The 19,443-nt window shown below is 61.0% G+C and overlaps 4 protein-coding genes across 5 annotated transcripts in view; 3 read left to right on the top strand and 1 right to left on the bottom strand.

Annotated features, from left to right (window-relative positions):
* The window catches only part of GABBR1 (gamma-aminobutyric acid type B receptor subunit 1), an 83,600-nt gene extending 76,925 nt beyond the window's left edge, over window positions 1-6,675 (top strand). The window contains exon 19 of the mRNA XM_069881922.1: window positions 6,662-6,675. The gene's annotated coding sequence lies outside the window, so the exon portion shown is untranslated. The remainder of the gene's footprint in view (window positions 1-6,661) is intronic.
* LOC138734342 (zinc finger protein 585A-like) overlaps window positions 1-19,443 on the top strand; it is a 352,271-nt gene that overhangs the window by 262,237 nt on the left and 70,591 nt on the right. The gene's annotated exons all lie outside the window — the stretch shown is intronic.
* Window positions 289-12,266, top strand: MDC1 (mediator of DNA damage checkpoint 1). Of its 2 annotated transcripts, XM_069881944.1 has the most exons (7): window positions 289-357; window positions 1,683-4,828; window positions 5,816-6,751; window positions 7,639-7,824; window positions 8,415-8,540; window positions 9,486-9,596; window positions 12,007-12,258. In XM_069881944.1, the coding sequence occupies exons 1-7, from the start codon at window positions 330-332 to the stop codon at window positions 12,172-12,174; spliced, it is 4,701 nt and encodes a 1,566-aa protein (XP_069738045.1). In that variant the 5' UTR covers window positions 289-329; the 3' UTR covers window positions 12,175-12,258. The 2 variants fall into 2 exon arrangements, with proteins under 2 accessions (XP_069738045.1, XP_069738046.1); XM_069881945.1 differs by lacking the exon at window positions 8,415-8,540 and having other exon boundaries at window positions 12,007-12,266.
* Window positions 15,172-18,643, bottom strand: LOC138734371 (antifreeze protein Maxi-like). Its single transcript, XM_069881992.1, has 2 exons — window positions 18,521-18,643; window positions 15,172-16,649 (listed from the first exon to the last, which is right to left on the bottom strand). The coding sequence occupies exons 1-2, from the start codon at window positions 18,533-18,535 to the stop codon at window positions 15,678-15,680; spliced, it is 987 nt and encodes a 328-aa protein (XP_069738093.1). The 5' UTR covers window positions 18,536-18,643; the 3' UTR covers window positions 15,172-15,677.

Here is a 19,443-nt window from a genome sequence, read left to right as displayed (position 1 = left end):
AGTTCAGGGGGTGCTGGGGCAATTGGGGGGGCAGTTGGGGGGTCCTGGGGCAGGTGGGGGGGTCCTGGGGCAGGTGGGGGGGCAGTTGGGGGTCTCTGTGGGGCAGGTGGGGGGGCAGTTGGGGCAGGTGGAGGGGAAGGTGGGGGGTCCTCAGGCAGGTGGGGGGGCAGTTGGGGGGTCCTGGGGCAGGTGGGGGGGCAGTTTTGGGGTCCTGGGGCAGGTGGGGGGGCAGTTTTGGGGTCCTGGGGCAGGTGGGGGGGTCCTGGGGCAGGTGGGGGGGCAGGTGGGGGTCTCTGTGGGGCAATTGCTGTCTCTTCCCCCCCCAGAAGATGCAGCGATGGCGGCGCCGCCGGGCAGGTACCGACCCTCCTTCTTATCAAACCCCCCCCTTTGATAGCGACTTGGTATCATCCTGCTTCGATATCACTTTGATATCACTTCGATATCAAAACACCCCCCTTTGCTATCACTGTGATATCACAGTCCCCCCTTGATAGTGGTTTGATATCAGTTTGATATTGGTTTGATATTGATTTGATATCACAAACCCCCCTTTGATATCACTTTAATATCACTTTGGTATCACTTTAATATCACTTTGATATCAAAACACCCCCCTTTGATATCACTTTGATAACACTTTGATATCAGAGCTCCCCTCTTGATAGCAATTTGATATCATCCTGCTTCGATATCACTTTGATATCACTTTAATATCACTTTAATGTCACTTTGATATCAAGACACCCCCCTTTGATATCACTTTGATATCATTTTGATATCAGAGCTCCTCCCTTGATACCGATTTGATATCATCCTGCTTCGATATCACTTTGATATCACTTTAATATCACTTTAATGTCACTTTGATACCAAAACACCCCCCTTTGATATCACTTTGATATCACTTTGATATCATTTTGATATCAGAGCTCCCCCTTTGATACCGATTTGATATCATCCTGCTTCGATATCACTTTGATATCACTTTAATATCACTTTGGTATCACTTTGATATCAAAACACCCCCCTTTGATATCACTTTGATAACACTTTGATAACACTTTGATATCATTTTGATATCAGAGCTCCCCCCTTGATACCGATTTGGTATCATCCTGCTTTGATATCACTTTGATATCACTTTAATATCACTTTAATGTCACTTTGATACCAAAACACCCCCCTTTGATATCACTTTGATAACACTTTGATATCAGAGCTCCCCCCTTGATACCGATTTGATATGATCCTGCTTTGATATCACTTTGATATCAAAACACCCGCTTTTGATATCACTTTGATATCGTTTTGATATCAAAGCTCACCACTTGATAGCGATTTGATATCATCCTGCTTTGATATCACTTTGATATCACATTGATAACACTTTGATATCACTTTAATATCAGTTTGTTATCACTTTAATATCACTTTGATATCGAAACACCCCCCTTTGATATCACTTTGATATCGCTTTGATATCAGAGCTCCCCCTTTGATAGCGATTTGATATCATCCCTCTTTGATATTGATTTGATATCACTTTGATATCAAACCCCTCTTTGATACCCTTCGATATCAGTTTGATATCGCTTCGATATCACTTTGATATCACGCCCCCCCTTGATATCGAATTCGATATCGATTTCTCGCCCTCTCTCTTCGCTCTGCGGCTCCAGATGTGGCGCCAGATGTTCCGGCCGCCCCGAAGCGCCGCCCGCCCTGCCCCCCGCCAGATGTGGCCAATCCAGATGTTCTCAGGGCTCGGAACGGGGGCCGGGGCCCCGCGGGGGCCGGAGATCCAGATGTGGGGGCGGGGACCCCGAATCCAGATGTTGGGACCCCCCCGAACGGGCTCTGGGCCGCGTCGGACAGCGATCCAGATGTGGAGGGCAGCGATCCAGATGTGGAGGGCGCCGATCCAGATGTTCAGCCCCGTAGACGCCCTCCGGATGCCTCCAGATGCTCCGTTCCGGGGGCGCCGGATCCAGATGTGGCGGCCTCCCCGGGCGGCCCCTGGGGGCTGCGGGTGGACAGCGATACAGATGTGGAGGAGGAGGGGGAGGCGGCCGATCCAGATGTTGGGGCCCCGGAGGGACCACCCGGCGGGGCCCGAGTAGGAGGTTGGACCCTGGTGGTGGAGAGCGATACAGATGTGGAGGAGGAGGAGGGGGCCCATCCAGATGTTGGGCGCCCCCGGGTCCCCCAGGCGGCCTCCGGAGGGCCAGATGTGGAGGCGAAAGCAGCAAATCCAGATGTTGAAGGCCCCGCCGGCAGCCTCGAGGTGGGCAGCGATACAGATGTGGAGGAGGACGGCGCCGATCCAGATGTTCTCGCCGCCCTCCGGACACCCCGCAACATCTGGACGGCCCCCACGGTGGTGATGGAGACCCCCAGTCCAGATGTTGGCGGCGCCGGCGCTACAGATGGGGAGGAGAATGGGGGCGCTCCAGATGTTGGGGCGGCGCGGGGCGGGGGCCCAGATGTGGCGCGGCGGCGGCCCCCCCTCCCTCCTCCAGATGTTTCCCCTCCCACCAGCGACACGGACGTGGAGGAGGTCGCCCCCACTCCAGATGTTCGGAGGCGGCTCCGGCCCCGCCCGCGGCCCCGTCCAGATGTTGGGGGCCCCCTTCCAGCTGTGGCGCCCCCGGAGCTGCAGTCGGAGCCCTCGGATCCAGCTGTGGCGCCCTCGGATCCAGCTGTGGCGCCCTCGGATCCAGCTGTGGCGCCCCCGGATCCAGATGTGGAGCCCCAAGGTGGATCTCCTAGAGCCCTGGGTTGGGATCCAGAGGAGCCGACCCAGCTCTTCATGAGCAACCAGGAGGAAGAGGAGGAGGAGAAGAAGGAAGAAGAGAAGGAAGAGGAAGAGCAGGACCACCCGGAGCTTCTCCAGGAGCCCACGGAGCCCAAGAGCCCACGTGGCCACCTGGATCCTCAAGAAAGATCTTCCACCACCACGGGATGGGATCCGGAGGCACCAACCCAACTCTTCATCTCCAAGGAGGAGGAAGAAGAGAAGAAGGAGGAAGAGCGGGACCACCCGGAGCTTCTCCAGGAGCCCACGGAGCCCAAGATCCCATGTGGACACCTGGATCCTCAACGAGGAGCTCCCACCACCATGGGATGGGATCCGGAGGCACCAACCCAGCTCTTCATCTCCAAGGAGGAGGAAGAAGAGAAGGAAGATGAAGATCAGGACCATCCAGAGCTTCTCCAGGAGCCCACGGAGCCCAAGAGCCCACGTGGCCACCTGGATCCTCAACGAGGAGCTCCCACCACCATGGAATGGGATCCAGAAGCACCAACCCAGCTCTTCATCTCCAAGGAGGAAGAAGAGGAGGAGAAGAAGGAGGAGGAGGAAGATCAGGACCACCCGGAGCTTCTCCAGGAGCCCATGGAGACCAAGAGCCCACGTGGACACCTGGATCCTCAACGAGGAGCTCCCACCACCACGGGATGGGATCCAGAAGCACCAACCCAACTCTTCATCTCCAAGGAGGAAGAAGAGGAGGAGAAGAAGGAGGAGGAGGAAGATCAGGACCACCCGGAGCTTCTCCAGGAGCCCATGGAGACCAAGAGCCCACGTGGCCACCTGGATCCTCAACGAGGAGCTCCCACCACCATGGGATGGGATCCGGAGGCACCAACCCAGCTCTTCATCTCCAAGGAGGAGGAAGAAGAGAAGGAAGATGAAGATCAGGACCATCCAGAGCTTCTCCAGGAGCCCACGGAGCCCAAGAGCCCACGTGGCCACCTGGATCCTCAACGAGGAGCTCCCACCACCATGGAATGGGATCCGGAGGCACCAACCCAGCTCTTCATCTCCAAGGAGGAAGAGAAAGAGGAAGAAGAGAAGGAAGATGAAGATCAGGAGCAGCCAGAGCTTCTCCAGGAGCCCACGGAGACCAAGAGCCCACGTGGCCACCTGGATCCTCAACAAGGAGCTCCCACCAGCATGGAATGGGATCCAGAGGCACCAACCCAACTCTTCATCTCCAAGGAGCAGGAAGAAGAGAAGAAGGAGGAAGATCAGGAGCACCCAGAGCTTCTCCAGGAGCCCACGGAGACCAAGAGCCCACGTGGCCACCTGGATCCTCAACAAGGATCTCCCACCACCATGAAATGGGATCCAGAGGCACCAACCCAGCTCTTCATCTCCAAGGAGGAAGAGAAAGAGGAAGAAGAGAAGGAAGAGGATGAGCGGGACCACCCGGAGCTTCTCCAGGAGCCCACGGAGACCAAGAGCCCACGTGGCCACCTGGATCCCCAACAAGGAGCTCCCACCAGCATGGAATGGGATCCAGAGGCACCAACCCAGCTCTTCATCTCCAAGGAGGAAGAAGAGGAGGAGAAGGAGGAAGATCAGGACCATCCAGAGCTTCTCCAGGAGCCCACGGAGACCATGATCCCACGTGGACACCTGGATCCTCAAGAAAGATCTTCCACCACCACGGAATGGGATCCAGAGGCACCAACCCAGCTCTTCATCTCCAAGGAGGAGGAGGAGGAGGAGGAGGAGAAGGAGAAGGAGAAGGAGGAAGATCAGGACCATCCAGAGCTTCTCCAGGAGCCCACGGAGCCCAAGATCCCACATGGACACCTGGATCCTCAACGAGGAGCTCCCACCACCGTGGAATGGGATCCGGAGGCACCAACCCAGCTCTTCATCTCCAAGGAGGAGGAAGAGGAGGAGAAGAAGGAGGAGGATGAAGATGAGGAGCAGCCGGGGCCGTCCCGGAGCCCCACGGAGACCAGGGTCCCTCTGGAGGGGACGATGACGTCGGTGCAGGACGGAGCAGGGACTGGAGCAGCTCCTGCTGGGGCGGTGAGTGCCACGTCCCCACCGTGTCCCCAGGGTGTCCTCGGGTCCCCATGGTGTCCCTATGTCCCCATGATGTCCCCATGGTGTCCCCAATGCTCCTCAAGGTGTCCCCACGATGTCCCCAATGCTCCCCATGGCGCCCTGATGTCCCCATGATGTCCCCATGGTGTCCCTGTGTCCCCATGATGTCCCCGTGGTGTCCCCAATGCTCCTCAGGGCGTCCCCACAGTGTCCCCCTGATGTCCCTTGGTGTCCCCAATGCTCCCCATGGTGTCCTCGGGTCCCCATGATGTCCCCATGGTGTCCCCAATGCTGCTCAGGGGGTCCCCATGATGTCCCCATGATGTCCCTTGGTGTCCCCAATGCTCCCCATGGCGTCCTCAGGTCCCCATGATGTCCCCATGGTGTCCCCAGTGCTCCTCAGGGTATCCCTGTGTCCCCATGATGGCCCCATGATGTCCCCATGATGTCCCCATGGTGTCCCCAATGCTCCCCATGGTGTCCCCACAGTGTCCCCAATGCTCCCCATGGTGTCCTCAGGTACCCATGATGTCCCCACGGTGTCCCCAATGCTCCCCATGGTGTCCCCACAGTGTCCCCAATGCTCCCCATGGTGTCCTCAGGTCCCCATGATGTCCCCATGGTGTCCCCATGATGTCCCTTGGTGTCCCCCATGCTCCCCATGGCGTCCTCGGGTCCCCATGATGTCCCCATGGTGTCCCCAATGCTCCTCAGGGTGTCCCCACGATGTCCCCATGGTGTCCCTGTGTCCCCACGATGTCCCCACGGTGTCCCCCATGCTCCCCATGGCGTCCTCGGGTCGCCATGATGTCCCCATGGTGTCCCCATGATGTCCCTTGGTGTCCCCCATGCTCCCCATGGCGTCCTCGGGTCCCCATGATGTCCCCGTGGTGTCCCCAATGCTGCTCAGGGGGTCCCCGTCGTGTCCCTGTGATGTCCCCCCCCCGATGTCCCCTGGTGTCCCCACAGGGTCTGCGCCGCAGCCACCGCCTGGCCGGGCCCCGAGGGGGCGTGGCCTCTGCTAGCCCCGCCCCCACCCGGCGCAGCCCCCGCCTCGCCGGGGGGCGGGGCCAAACGGAGCCACGCCCCCTCCCTGCAGACCCGCCAATCAGGAGGGGGCGGAGCCAGGGAGAGCCACGCCCCCTCCCGGCTGAGCCACCTGCGACGAGGGGGCGTGGCCAGGACAAGCCCCGCCCCCCAGCGCTGGAGCCAAAGGAGCCATCGGGCAGGAGGGGGCGTGGCCAGGCGGAGCCACGCCCCCAAGCTCAGGAGCCGCCAATCAGGAGGGGGCGGGGCCAAGCGGAGCCACGCCCCCTCCCAGTGGATCAGCCAGCGGCGAGGGGGCGTGGCCAGAGCAAGCCCCGCCCCCCAGCGCTGGAGCCAAAAGAGCCATCGGGCAGGAGGGGGCGGAGCCAGCAGGAGCCACGCCCCCTCCCCATGGAGCCGCCGACCCAGAGGGGGCGGAGCCAAGAGGAGCCACGCCCCCTCCCCATGGAGCCGCCGACCCAGAGGGGGCGGGGCCAAGAGGAGCCACGCCCCCTCCCCATGGAGCCATCGACCCAGAGGGGGCGGGGCCAAGAGGAGCCACGCCCCCTCCCCATGGAGCCATCGACCCAGAGGGGGCGGGGCCAAGAGAAGCCACGCCCCCTCCCTATGGAGCCACTGACCCAGAGGGGGCGGAGCCAGAGGGAGCCACGCCCCCTCCCCATGGAGCCACCGACCCAGAGGGGGCGGAGCCAAGAGGAGCCACGCCCCCTCCCCACGGAGCCATCGGCCCGGAGGGGGCGGGGCCAAGAGGAGCCCCGCCCCCTTTCCCCGGGGGGCGTGGCCGATCCGGAGGGGGCGGGGCCCCCGCAGAGGCCCTGTCTCCGCCCCCGCTGGGGGGCAGGCTCCGCCCCCCCCAAGGTAAGAAGGAGGGGGGCGCCCCATGGCCTCCCCGTGGTGTCCCCAACACGTCCCCAGGGTGTCCCCATGGTGTCCCCATGGCCCTAACACGTCTCCGTGGTGTCCCCATGGTGTCCCCATGGCGTCCCCATGGCCCTAACACATCCCCAGGGTGTCCCCAGGGTGTCCCCATGGTGTCCCCATGGTGTCCCCAGAGCCCCAGCGCGTCCCCATGGTGTCCCCATGGCCCTAACACATCCCCATGGTGTCCCCAGGGTGTCCCCATGGCCCTACCACATCCCCATGGTGTCCCCAGGGTGTCCCCATGGCCCTAACACATCTCCATGGTGTCCCCATGATGTCCCCATGGTGTCCCCAGGGCCCCAGCACGTCCCCATGGTGTCCTCATAGCCCTAACACATCTCCATGGTGTCCCCATGGTGTCCCCAGAGCCCCAACATGTCCCCATGGTGTCCTCATGGTGTCCCCGTCCCCCCATGGTGTCCCCACCCCCCCATGGTGTCCCCATCTCCCTGTGGTGGCCCCATAGCCCCAACATGTCCCCAGGGGGTCCCCATGGTGTCCCCATCCCCCCCATGGTGTCCCCATCTCACTGTGGTGGCCCCATAGCCCCAACATGGCCCCATGGTGGCCCCATGGTGGCCCCATCCCCCCCATGGTGTCCCCATGGTGTCCCCATCCCCCTGTGGTGGCCCCATAGCCCCAACATGTCCCCATAGTGTCCCCATGGCGTCCCCATCCCCTTCATGGCGTCCCCATCCCCCCCAGGGTGTCCCCATCCCCCTGTGGTGGCCCCATAGGCCCAACATGTCCCCATGGTGTCCCCATGGTGTCCCCATCCCCCCCATGGTGTCCCCACCCCCTCATGGTGTCCCCATGTCCCCCAGGTGCTCTTCACGGGGGTGGTGGCCTCCCCGGCCATGGAGACGTCCCTGAAGTCCTTGGGAGGGTCGGTGGCCACGTCCGTCTTCGACTGCAGCCACCTGGTGACCGACCGCGTCCGGAGAACCGTCAAGTTCCTCTGCGCGGTGGCCCGCGGGGTCCCCATCGTCACCCCCGAGTGGCTCCTCAAGGTCCTGGGGGCTTGGGGACGTGGGATGGGGACCTTGGGGACAGGAGCTCCTTGGGGACGTGGGATGGGGACCTTGGGGACGTGGGATGGGGACCTTGGGGACAGGAGCTCCTTGGGGACGTGGGATTTGGACCTTGGGGACAGGAGCCCTTGGGGACGTGGGATGGGGACCTTGGGGACAGGAGCTGCTTGGGGACGTGGGATGGGGACCTTGGGGACAGGAGCTCCTTGGGGACGTGGGATGGGGACCTTGGGGACGTGGGATGGGGACCTTGGGGACAGGAGCTGCTTGGGGGACGTGGGATGGGGACCTTGGGGACAGGAGCTCCTTGGGGACGTGGGATGGGGACCTTGGGGACAGGAGCTCCTTGGGGACGTGGGATGGGGACCTTGGGGACAGGAGCTCCTGGTGACATTGGATGGAGTCTATGGGGATGAGGTGGCCCATGGGCACCGAGACGGATCTTCTGAGGACGACGAGGGGACATCGGGGGGATCTTTGGGGACCTGGAGGTGGCTTTGGAGGCGGGATGGACCTTCGGGTGGTCCCCGGGGTTGGAGGCGCCACCACGTGTCCCCTGGTGTCCCCAGAGCGCCAGCGGTGGCCGCGTGCTGGCCCCGGGTCCCTTCGTGGTGCAGGACCGCGAGCAGGAGCAGAAGCTCGGCCTCAGCCTGGCCCAGGTGCTGCAGCGCGCCCGCCACCGGCCCCTGCTCCAGGTGACGTCCCCAAGGGGCCCCACGTGTCCCCAGGGGTCCTGAACCGTTCCCAAGGGTCCCCAGGTGTCCCCAAGGGTCCTGAACCCTTCCCAAGGGTCCCCAGGTGTCCCCAAGGGTCCTGAGCCCTTCCCAAGGGTCCCCGGGTGTCCCCAAGGGTCCTGAACCCTCCCCAAGGGTCCCCAGGTGTCCCCAAGAGTTCTGAGCCCTTCCCAAGGGTCCCCAGGTGTCCCCAAGGGTCCTGAACCCTCCCCAAGGGTCTCCAGGTGTCCCCAAGGGTCCTGAACCCTCCCCAAGGGTCCCCAGGTGTCCCCAAGAGTCCTGAACCCTTCCCAAGGGTCCCCAGGTGTCCCCGAGGGTCTTGAACCCTTCCCAAGGGTCCCCGGGTGTCCCCAAGGGTCCTGAACCCTTCCCAAGGGTCTCCGGGTGTCCCCAAGGGTCCTGAACCCTTCCCAAAGGTCCCCAGGTGTCCCCAAGGGTCCTGAACCCTCCCCAAGGGTCCCCAGGTGTCCCCAAGGGTCTCCGGGTGTCCCCAAGGGTCCTGAACCCTTCCCAAGGGTCTCCGGGTGTCCCCAAGGGTCCTGAACCCTTCCCAAAGGTCCCCAGGTGTCCCCAAGGGTCCTGAACCCTTCCCAAGGGTCTCCAGGTGTCCCCAAGGGTCTCCAGGTGTCCCCAAGAGTCCTGAACCCTTCCCAAGGGTCCCTAGGTGTCCCCAAGGGTCCTGAACCCTTCCCAAGGGTCTCCAGGTGTCCCCAAGGGTCCCCAGGTGTCCCCAAGGGTCCTGAACCCTCCCCAAGGGTCCCCAGTGCTCCTCAGCCATCCCTAACCATCCCCCACCCTTCCCCGTGTCCCCAAGGTGTCCCTGTCCCCACCGCGTGTCCCACCCCCCTCCCAGGGGTTGCCCTGGTGGCCTTGTCCCCTCCCCGACGTCCCCTTTGATGTCCCCAGGGCTACGAGGTCCACGTCACCCCCAACGTCCGCCCCGACCCCGAGCAGATGAGGGACATCATCACCTGCAGCGGCGGCACCTTCCTGGCCACCATGCCCGACACCTACGGGGTGAGGGGACAGCACAGGCCCTGGGCCACCTGGGAGGGGACAGGGAGGTCTCGGGGCCACCAACGGGGACACGGGGGCCACCAGCAGGACATGGGGGGCTCCAGGAGAACATGGGGGGCTCCAGGAGAACACAAGGGTCCTGGAGCCACCAAGAGGACATGGGGAGCCATAAGGAGAACATGAGGGGCTCCAGGAGGACATGAGGGTCCTGAAGCCACCAAGAGGACATGGGGAGCCATAAGGAGGACATGGGGGGCTCCAGGAGACACGAGGGTCCTGAAGCCACCAGGGGGGACATGGGAACCACCAGGGGGGACTTGGGAGCCACCAGGAGGACATGGGGGGCACCAGGAGAACACGAGGGTCCTGAAGCCACCAGGGGGGACTTGGGAACCACCAGGGGGACATGGAGGCCACCAGGGGGACATGGAGGGGTCCAGGAGGACGTGAGGGTCCTGAAGCCACCAGGAGGACATGGGGGACACCAAGGAGGTTCTGTTGGGTTTTAGGGGGGGAGTCCTTTCTTTTTTGGGGTTCCCTTAGGGCTTGGGGGGTCCCTTTTGATTTGGAAAGTCCTCCTTGAAATCCAGGGGTTCAGGATGAGCTGTGGGGCTCCAGGACCCCCCATTGCCAGAAGAACCCAAGGAGGTTCTGATGGTCCGGGGGGCATCCCTAAAAACCTGAATTTTGGGGTTTTTTTGATGGGGGAAGATGAGAATTTGAGAGATTTTGAGGAGAAAACCTAAATTTTGCAGGTTGTTTTAGGAGGAACCTGAATTTTGAGGGGGAAAAATGACATTTTGGGAGATTTTGAAGGGGAAAACCTAAATTTTGCGGGTTGTTTTAGGGGGAACCTGAATTTTGAGGGGGAAAAATGACATTTTGGGAGGTTTTGAAGGGGAAACCTGAATTTTGCAGGTTGTTTTAGGGGGAACCTGAATTTTGAGGAGGAAAAATGATATTTTGGGCGATTTTGAGGGGGGGACCTAAATTTTGCAGGTTGTTTTAGGAGGAACCTGAATTTTGAGGGGAAAAAATGATCTTTTGGGCGATTTTGAAGGGGAAACGTAACTTTTGCGGGTTGTTTTAGGGGAAACCTTAATTTTGAGGGGGAAAAATGACATTTTGGGAGATTTTGAGGGGGAAACCTAAATTTTGTGGGTTGTTTTCGGGGGAACCTGAATTTTGAGGGGGAAAAATGACGTTTTGGGAGATTTTGAAGGGGAAACGTAACTTTTGCAGGTTGTTTTAGGAGGAACCTGTATTTTGAGAGGAAAAAAATGAAATTTTGGGAGATTTTGAAGGGAAAACCTAAATTTTGTGGGTTGTTTTTGGGGGAAGCTCAATTTTGAGGGGAAAAAATTACATTTTTGGGAGGTTTTGAAGGGGAAACGTCAGTTTTGCAGGTTGTTTGAGGGGGAACCTGAATTTTGAGGGGAAAAAATGACGTTTTGGGAGATTTTGAAGGGGAAACGTAACTTTTGCGGGTTGTTTGAGAGGGAACGTGAATTTTGAGGGGGGAAAATGACATTTTGGGAGATTTTGAGGGGGAAACCTGAATTTTGTGGGTTGTTTTAGGAGGAACCTGAATTTTGAGGAGGAAAAATGACATTTTGGGAGGTTTTGAAGGGGAAACTTAACTTTTGCGGGTTGTTTTAGGAGGAACCTGAATTTTGAGGGGGAAAATGAAATTTTGGGAGATTTTGAGGGGGAAACCTAAATTTTGTGGGTTGTTTTCGGGGGAAGCTCAATTTTGAGGGGAAAAAATTACATTTTTGGGAGGTTTTGAAGGGGAAACGTCAGTTTTGCAGGTTGTTTGAGGGGGAACCTGAATTTTGAGGGGAAAAAATGACGTTTTGGGAGATTTTGAAGGGGAAACTTAACTTTTGCGGGTTGTTTGAGAGGGAACGTGAATTTTGAGGGGGGAAAATGACATTTTGGGAGATTTTGAGGGGGAAACCTGAATTTTGTGGGTTGTTTTAGGAGGAACCTGAATTTTGAGGAGGAAAAATGACATTTTGGGAGGTTTTGAAGGGGAAACGTAACTTTTGCAGGTTGTTTTAGGAGGAACCTGAATTTTGAGGGGGAAAATGAAATTTTGGGAGATTTTGAGGGGGAAACCTGAATTTTGTGGGTTGCTTGAGGGGGAACCTGAATTTTGAGAGGAAAAAAATGAAATTTTGGGAGATTTTGAAGGGGAAACATAAGTTTTGCAGGTTGTTTTAGGAGGAACCTGGATTTTGAGGGGGAAAAATGACATTTTGGGCGATTTTGACAGGGAAAACCTAAATTTTGTGGGTTGTTTTCGGGGGAAGCTGAATTTTGAGGGGGGAAGCTTAAATTTTGGGTGGGTTTTTTTTGAGCAGGGACCTAAATGTTGTGGTTTTGGGGCTTCCCGTTGTCTCCGCAGCCGCGGCGCCTGGTGCTGTCGTGCCCGCAGGACGCGGGGCGCTGGGCCCCGGCCCTGGCCGCCCGCCTGCCCATCGCCTCGGCCGAGCTGCTGCTGACGGGGCTGCTGCAGCACCGGCTCCACCTGCCGCCCTTCCTGCTCGCGCCCCCGCCCGCCGGCCCCCAATAAAGCTCCGAGGGGGAAGCGGCCGCCTGCGTTTTGGGGCGAAAAGAAGAGGTTTTGGGGGAGAAAATGAGGCCTGAGGGGATTTGGGCGGGAAAAGGCGCCTGAGGGGATTTGGGCGGGAAAAGGCGCCTGAGGGGATTTGGGCGGGAAAAGGGGCCTGAGGGGATTTGGGCGGGAAAAGAAAAGGGGCCTGAGGGGATTTTAGAGGAAAAAAAGGGGGTTGGGTGGGAACCCCAACTCTGAGAGGGGTTTTTTGAGAGGAAAAGCTGAATTTATTGGGTTTTTGAGTGCGGGAACCCAATTTTGGGGTGTTCTGAGGGGGAGATCTCCAGTTTTGGGGGTTTCTGAGGGGAAGACCCCAAGTTTTGGGGGGTTCTGAGGGGGAGACCCGAAGTTTTGGGGGGTTCTGGGAGTAAGAACCCAAGTTTTGGGGTGTTCTGAGGGGGAGACCTCCAGTTTTGGGGGGTTCTGAGGGGGAAACCTCCAGTTTCAAGGGATTCTGAGGGGGAGACCCCAGGTTTTGGGGGGTTCTGAGGGAAGACCTCCAGTTTTGGGGGGTTCTGAGGGGGAGACCTCCAGTTTTGGGGGGTTCTGAGGGGAAGACCTCCAGTTTTGGGGGGTTCTGAAGGGGAAGACCTCCAGTTTTGAGGGATTTTGAGGGGGAGACCCCAAGTTCTGGGGGGTTCTGAGGGGGAAACCTCCAGTTTTGGGGGGTTCTGAGGGGGAGACCCCAAGTTTTGAGGGTTCTGAGGGGGAAACCTCCAGTTTTGGGGGGTTCTGAAGGGGAGAGCCCAAGTTTTGGGGGGTTCTGGGAGTAAGAACCCAAGTTTTGGGGTGTTCTGAGGGGGAAACCTCTAGTTTTGGGGGGTTCTCAGGGGGAGACCCCATGTTTTGGGGGGTTCTCAGGGGGAGACCTCCAGTTTTGGGGGGTTCTGAAGGGGAGACCCGAAGTTTTGGGGGGTTCTGGGAGTAAGAACCCAAGTTTTGGGGTGTTCTGAGGGGGAAACCTCCAGTTTTGGGGGGGTCTGAGGGGAAGACCCCATGTTTCGGGGGGTTCTGAGAGGAAGACCTCCAGTTTTGGGGGGTTCTGAAGGGGAGACCCCAAGTTTTGAGGGGTTCTGAGGGGGAAGACCTCCAGTTTTGAGGGATTTTGAGGGGGAGACCCCGAGTTCTGGGGGGTTCTGAGGGGGAAACCTCCAGTTTTGGGGGGTTCTGAAGGGGAGACCCTAAGTTTTGAGGGTTCTGAGGGGGAAACCTCCAGTTTTGGGGGGTTCTGAAGGGGAGACCCCAAGTTTTGAGGGTTCTGAGGGGGAAACCTCCAGTTTTGGGGGGTTCTGAGGGGGAGACCCCAAGTTCTGGGGGGTTCTGAGGGGAAGACCTCCAGTTTTGGGGGGTTCTGAAGGGGAGACCCCAAGTTTTGAGGGGTTCTGAGGGGGAAGACCTCCAGTTTTGAGGGATTTTGAGGGGGAGACCCCAGGTTTTGGGGGGTTCTGAAGGGGAGACCCCAAGTTTTGAGGGTTCTGAGGGAAGACCTCCAGTTTTGGGGGGTTCTGAGGAGGAAACCCCAAGTTTTGGGGGGTTCTGGGAGTAAGAACCCAAGTTTTGGGGTGTTCTGTGGGGGAGACCTCCAGTTTTGGGGGGTTCTCAGGGGGAGACCCCATGTTTTGGGGGGTTCTCAGGGAGAGACCTCCAGTTTTGGGGGGTTCTGAAGGGGAGACCCGAAGTTTTGGGGGGTTCTGGGAGTAAGAACCCAAGTTTTGGGGTGTTCTGAGGGGGAAACCTCTAGTTTTGGGGGGTTCTCAGGGGGAGACCCCATGTTTTGGGGGGTTCTCAGGGAGAGACCTCCAGTTTTGGGGGGTTCTGAAGGGCAGACCCGAAGTTTTGGGGGGTTCTGGGAGTAAGAACCCAAGTTTTGGGGTGTTCTGAGGGGGAGACCTCCAGTTTTGGGGGGGTCTGAAGGGGAGACCCTAAGTTTTGAGGGTTCTGAGGGGGAAACCTCCAGTTTTGGGGGGTTCTGAGGGGGAGTCCCCAAGTTTTGGGGGGTTCTGAGGGGAAAACGTACATTTTGAGGGTTTCTTGAAGGGGAAAAATGAGATTATAGGAGATTTTAAGGGGGGGCTAAATTTTAAGCGGAAAAAATGGAAGATTGGGATTTTTTTTGAGGGGAAAATCTGAATTTGGGGTTTTCTTTTGAAAGAAAACTTAAATTTGGGGGTTTTTTTGAGGGAGGAAACCTGAATTTTGTGTTTCTTTGAGGGGCAACCCCAGATTTTGGGTTTTTTTGAGGGTGGAACCTAAATTTTGGGGTTTTCTGAGGGGAAAAGCTGAATTTTGAGGGATTTTTTTGCGAAGAACCTAAATTTTGGGGGTTTTTTAAGTGGGGAACCTAAATTTGGGGAAGTTTTTGAGGCGAGAACTCAATGTTTAGGATTTTTTGAGGGGAGAAACAAAATTTGGGGTTTATTTTGATAGGATACCCCAAATTTGGGTTGGGGGGACCCCGAATTCCTTCCTTTTACGGGATAGAGGACCCCAAATTTCACTTTTTTGGGGGGGGATCCTAAATTTGCATTTTTAGAGGGAGGGGGACCCCAAATTTTGCTCTTTTAGGGGAAAGGGGGACCCCAAATTGTCCTTTTTTGGGGGGGAACCCCAAATTCCCCCTTTTTGGGGAACTCCTTGGGACACGTGGTGACAATTGGGAACAAGGAGAGGCCATGGGGACACGTGGGAGGGGACACAGAGGGGACACAGGGGATGAGACAGCTTGGTTGTGGTGGCCCTGAGGCCACCAAGAGCCTCTTGGGTCACTGTGGTGGCCTCGGAGGCACCAGTTGTCCCCACAGGGACACCAGGACCTCATGCAGGTTCACGGTGGCCTTGGGGACCCCAGGACCTCCTCCATGGGGACGCTTCAAGGGGATGTGGAAGGGACACAGAGGGGACGTGCAAGAGGTGACACGGAGACACGAGGTGGGGACAAAGTGACACAACAAGGACTTCAGCAGTGACGTCTTAATGCCACCAGAACCCAGCGGGGCCCTTGGTCCCCAGCAAAGTCCTTGGTCCCCAATGAAGACTTTGGTTCCTAGCAAAGCCACCGGTCCCCAGTGAAGCCACCAGTCCCCAACAAAGCCACCAGTTCCCAGTGAAGCCACCAGTCCCCAACAAAGCCACCAGTTCCCAGTGAAGCCACCGGTCCCCAACAAAGTCCTTGGTCCCCAACAAAGCCACCAGTCCCCAACAAAGCCACCAGTCCCCAACAAAGCCACCAGTTCCCAGCGAAGCCACCGGTCCCCAGCAAAGCCACCGGTCCCCAATGAAGCCCTTGGTCCCCAACAAAGCCACCAGTCCCCAATGAAGCCCTTGGTCCCCAGCGAAGCCACCGGTCCCCAAAAAAGCCACCAGTTCCCAATAAAGCCACCGGTCCCCAATGAGGCCCTTGGTCCCCAAGAGAGTTCTTGGTCCCCAACGAAGCCACCTGTCCCCAAGGAAGGCGCCGTCCCCTACTGGTGTCCCCGTGCCAGCAGCCCTGGGAGGGCGGCGGTGGCATCGCGGCAGCGCTGGGCCACCGTGGTGGCCGCGGTGGCATCGGGGGTGCCAAGGGTGACCAGGAGCCCCCGGACCATCCTCAGTGTCTCCAGGAGGTGGCCCTTGGCCAGCAGGGCGCTGGTGTCCCACAGCTTCTCGGCCGCTGCCACCGCCGCCATCAGGTCCCTGGGGACACCGGGACCCTCCCCGGCCACCTCGGGAGCTTCGGGGCCACCGCGTCCGGTAGCCACGGTGGCCTCGATGTCCTCGAGAAGGTGCTGCAGGTGGCAGTAGAAGCCGGTGGCCTCGTGGCAAGCTGCCACCAAGCGTCCCAGGGGCCCTTGGGCCACCGCGGCTCGTTGTCCTCGCTCCTTGGCCTCTGCCGTCTCCACCACGGCCACCGCCGTCTTCTCGGTGGCCTCGGTGGCCGCCCGCAGCCCCGCGCTGGCCTCGGCCACCCGTGTCCTGTGGGTCGCCACCTCCGAGGTCCCCGAGGCCAACTCGGCGGCCAAGGGCAGCTGCCGGGTGGCCACCAGCAGCTCCTGCCTCGCCCTGCCCTCCTGGGCCACCGCCGTCACCAGGTGGCCCACGGTGACCCCGCCGGTGGCCACCGCGGCCGCCACGGCCCCACAGGCGTCCCTCAGGGCCACCGCGGCCCCCTCCGCCGCGGCCCAAGCGGCGGCCACCGCCGTCACCGCCTCGCGCCACTTGCGGGCGATGGTGGCCGCGGTGGCCCCGGCGTCCCCTGTGGTGGCCAGGGCCCCGCGGAGGTTGGTGGCTTCGCCGCGCGGGTGGCTCATGGCCCGCTTGACGGTGGCAACCAGGGCCACCAGCCCGGCTCGCAGCGAGCGTGCCGGCCCGGCCACGGGGACGTCCCCCGGGGTGGCTGCCAGGACACCCAAGGTGGCCACCACCGTCACCAGGGGTTCAAAGAGCTCCGGGCTCACCTGGGGACAAGGACGTGGCTGGTGGCCCCTGATGTCCCCATGTCACCCCCCCCCCATGGCCCCTGAAGTTACCATCAACGGCTTCTGGGGCCGCCCTGGGGTCCCCAATGTCCCTTGTCCCCCTCCCCGGGGTCCCTTTGTCACCTTCAGGGTCCCGCATGCCACCCTGGGGACCCCCATGACGCTTGTCCCCTTGTCACTCCCTCCCTCCCCCTTGCCACCTCCTGTCCCGCGTCCCCTTGTCCCCTCTGCCACCTGGGTCCCCTCCACCCCCTTGTCACCCCCTGCCCCTTCTTGTCCCCTCTGCCACCCCCTGCCGCCACCCCCCCGTGTCCCCTGTCCCCTCCTGTCCCCTCCAGACCCCCTGCCACCCCCTTTTCGCCCCTCCCCTGTCCCCCCTGTTGCCGTTGCCCCCCGTCCCGTGTCCCTCTGTCCCCTCTCATCCCCTCCGCCACCCCTGTGCCCCCTGTCCCCCTGCCACCCCCTGTCCCCTCTGCCACTCCCTGTCCTGAGTCCCCCTGTCCCCTCTCATCCCCTCCTGCCACCCTTTGTCCCCTCTGCCACTCCCTGTCCCATGTCCCCCTGTCCCATCAGCCACCCCCACCCCCCCGTCCCCTCCTGCCACCCTTTGTCCCCTCTGCCACTCCCTGTCCCCGTCCCCTCTGCCACCCCCACACCCTCCTGTCCCCTCCTGCCACCCTTTGTCCCCTCCTGCCACTCCCTGTCCCCGTCCCCTCTCATCCCCTCTGACACCCCACCCCCTCCTGTCCCCTCCTGCCACCCCTTGTCCCCCCAGCCACCCCTGTCCTCTGTCCCCCTGTCCCCTCTCGTCCCCTCTGCCACCCCCACCCCCTCCTGTCCCCTCCTGCCACCCCTTGTCCCCTCTGCCACCCCTGCCACCCCATCCCATGTCCCTTTGTCCCCTCTCGTCCCCTCAGCCACCCCTGTCCCCTCCGCCACCCCTTGTCCCCTCTGCCACCCCTTGTCCCGTGTCCCCCTGTCCCCTCTCATCCCCTCAGCCACCCCGCCCCCTCCGCCACCCCCTGTCCCCTCCGCCACCCCTGTCCCGTGTCCCCCTGCCCCTCAGCCACCCCCACCCCCTCCTGTCCCCTCCTGCCACCCCTTGTCCCCTCTGCCACCCCTGCCACCCCATCCCATGTCCCTTTGTCCCCTCTCGTCCCCTCCGCCACCCCTTGTCCCCTCCGCCACCCCTGTCCCGTGTCCCCCTGTCCCCTCTGCCACCCCCACCCCCTCTCATCCCCTCTGCCACCCCCTGTCCCCTCAGCCACCCCTGTCCCGTGTCCCCCTGTCCCCTCTGCCACCCCCACACCCTCTCGCCCCCTCCTGCCACCCTTTGTCCCCTCCTGCCACTCCCTGTCCCTTGTCCCCCTGTCTCCCCTCCTCCCCTCTGCCACCCCTTGTCCCCTCAGCCACCCCTGTCCCGTGTCCCCCTGTCCCCTCTGCCACCCCCACACCCTCCTGTCCCCTCCTGCCACCCCTTGTCCCCTCTGCCACCCCCAGATCACCCTGTCCCATGTCCCTTTGTCCCCTCTCGTCCCCTCCGCCACCCCCTGTCCCCTCTGCCACCCCTGTCCCGTGTCCCCCTGTCCCCTCTGCCACCCCCACCCCCTCTTGTCCCCTCCGCCACCCCTTGTCCCCTCCGCCACCCCTGTCCCGTGTCCCCCTGTCCCCTCTGCCACCCCCACCCCGTCTCATCCCCTCTGCCACCCCTGTCCCGTGTCCCCCTGTCCCCTCAGCCACCCCTGTCCCGTGTCCCCCTGTCCCCTCTCCCCCCCCACCCCCTCCCGTCCCTGCTGCCACCCGCTGTCCCTCCCCTGTCCCCTCTCCCTGGGGACAACGGCCCAGCTGACCTGCCATGGCGCCATGGGTGCCCTTGGGGACCCTTGGGGACCCTTGGGGACACCTGGGGACGAGGAAGCGAGGCGGGGAGCAGCGCGGGGCGCGGCCGCGGGGCCTGCAGGAGGGACGGAGCCTCCGGGGCCATCGCCAAGCCACGACGTCACCGCCTCGTCACCCCCCGCCAGGGCCACCCCCCCACCCCCCCCTTGGTGACCCCCCCGTGTCCCCAAGAGCCACCCCCCCAGTGTCCCCGTGAGGCAACGGGACCCCCACGGCCTCCAGTGGCCCCTCAAGGGTCCCCCCGATGACCCCAGTGCCCCCCAATGTCCCCAACAGGACTCCATGTCCCCCCACAGTGGCCCCCAATGTCCCCAACAGGACCCCATGTGCCCCCCAATGGCCCCAACAGGACCCCATGTCCCCCCCCGTGTCCCCCCGATGATCCCAGTGTCCCCCAATGTCCCCAACAGGACCCCATGTCCCCCCCCAATGTCCCCTCAATGATCCCAGTGTCCCCCAATGTCCCCAACAGGAACCCATGTCCCCCCCCAATGTCCCCCCAATGATCCCAGTGTCCCCCAGTGTCCCCAACAGGACCCATGTGCCCCCCCCAATGTCCCCAACAGGACCCCATGTCCCCCCCCGTGTCCCCCCGATGATCCCAGTGTCCCCCAATGTCCCCAACAGGACCCCATGTCCCCCCCCCGTGTCCCCCCGATGATCCCAGTGTCCCCCAATGTCCCCAACAGGACCCCATGTCCCCCCCCAATGTCCCCCCACAGTGTCCCCCAATGTCCCCAACAGGACCCCATGTCCCCCCCCGTGTCCCCCCGATGATCCCAGTGTCCCACAATGTCCCCAACAGGACCCCATGTCCCCCCCCAATGTCCCCCCAATGATCCCAGTGTCCCCCAGTGTCCCCAACAGGACCCAT

Source organism: Phaenicophaeus curvirostris, unplaced genomic scaffold (assembly GCF_032191515.1).
Source record: "Phaenicophaeus curvirostris isolate KB17595 unplaced genomic scaffold, BPBGC_Pcur_1.0 scaffold_73, whole genome shotgun sequence".
NCBI lineage: Eukaryota > Metazoa > Chordata > Aves > Cuculiformes > Cuculidae > Phaenicophaeus > Phaenicophaeus curvirostris.
This window is presented reverse-complemented; position numbering and strand designations above follow the sequence as displayed.

Excerpts from the sequence above, each read along its gene's own strand:
- MDC1 (XM_069881944.1), top strand. The coding sequence starts at position 330 with ATGCAGCGATGGCGGCGCCGCCGGGCAG. Across the intron at positions 6,752-7,638 it reads CAGGCTCCGCCCCCCCCAAG|GTGCTCTTCACGGGGGTGGT; the intron begins GTAAGAAGGAGG and ends CATGTCCCCCAG. Across the intron at positions 7,825-8,414 it reads CCCCCGAGTGGCTCCTCAAG|AGCGCCAGCGGTGGCCGCGT; the intron begins GTCCTGGGGGCT and ends TGGTGTCCCCAG.